Source organism: Myotis davidii, unplaced genomic scaffold (assembly GCF_000327345.1).
Source record: "Myotis davidii unplaced genomic scaffold, ASM32734v1 scaffold67, whole genome shotgun sequence".
Taxonomy (NCBI): Eukaryota; Metazoa; Chordata; class Mammalia; order Chiroptera; family Vespertilionidae; genus Myotis; species Myotis davidii.
The window spans coordinates 158,515-159,519 of record NW_006298521.1 but is presented as its reverse complement, the minus strand read 5'-3'; the positions used below and the strand labels follow the sequence as shown (position 1 = coordinate 159,519).

Sequence of the window (1,005 nt, the reverse complement as noted above, 5' to 3'; positions counted from 1 at the left end):
TGCGTCCCCTTCACGGGGGGACCAGCTTTCCTCCGGCTCAGGCCCCGGCAGCTCCGCAGGCCCCTCCTCCCTGCCTGCACCCACAGATGCTTGGGCCACGTCCCCCGCAGGCCGGATTGGGGGCGTCCTGGCCGCTGTCAGGCCAGGGGTCGGGAGTGTCTGGTTGTCTGGTCTTGCTGTTCTGCGGGGCGTGTCTGTATCACTGGGGGTGACACTGCGCCAGCAGAGCGAGGGGTGACCTCACAGGCGTTAGCGAGGTCAGTTCCTGCTCCGGAGACCAGGGCCTGCCCCACTCAGTGCCGTGGGAGGAGACACTGACCCCAGCGTTCATGGGGAAGTGGCTCGTGGCTGCCCTCCCTCCCCTCACCCTCTTCTCTCTTCCCGCAGAGAGCGCCAGCGGCCCTGCCCCTCTGCACAGGTCCCAGTCGCTCCCGCACGCGGCCACCATGGCCCTGGGCAGCACGTCCGACCCCGGGACCCTCAGCAGCTCGGCGCTGAGTGAGAGAGAGGCCTCCCGGCTCGACAAGTTCAAGCAGCTCCTGGCTGGCCCCAACACGGACCTGGGTAAGTCTTGCTTCCGAGCGAGGCGGTTCTCGGAGGACCCGATCTGTCCGTGGCACCACTGCCCTTACTCCGTCACTCACCTCGTGTGCATGTGGTAGTTTGTGGGCTTCCAGTGCGATTCCATCGAGTACTTCCTGTTCTTTTTCCTTAAGCCCCAGGGGCCCTCCTGCCTCTGAGAGCTGCCGTGGTGAGCTCTGCCCGGCTGGGCAGATGGACCTGGCTGGTCACTGTGAGCCTGGGCGCGGCGCTGGCGACTGGCGTCATGACCACTGTAGTCTGCGCCTCCTGCTGGGCCTCCTGGTTGGGGCAGAGCGTGAAGGCGAGGGCCTTGCAGGGGGCAGTGCGGCCAGCAGGGGGGTGCAGGGGCGGTGCGACCAGGAGGGGACAGTGCGGCCAGCAGGGGGGTGCGGCCAGCTGGGGGGGGGAGGGCAGGAGGCGACA

General features: G+C 68.0%; 1 protein-coding gene across 1 annotated transcript in view; it reads left to right on the top strand.

Annotated features, from left to right (window-relative positions):
- Positions 1-1,005, top strand: part of TBC1D22A (TBC1 domain family member 22A) — a 185,264-nt gene that overhangs the window by 41,184 nt on the left and 143,075 nt on the right. Inside the window, exon 5 of the mRNA XM_015570730.1 lies at positions 224-564. Within this exon, the coding sequence (XP_015426216.1) occupies positions 224-564 (341 nt within the window). The remainder of the gene's footprint in view (positions 1-223; positions 565-1,005) is intronic.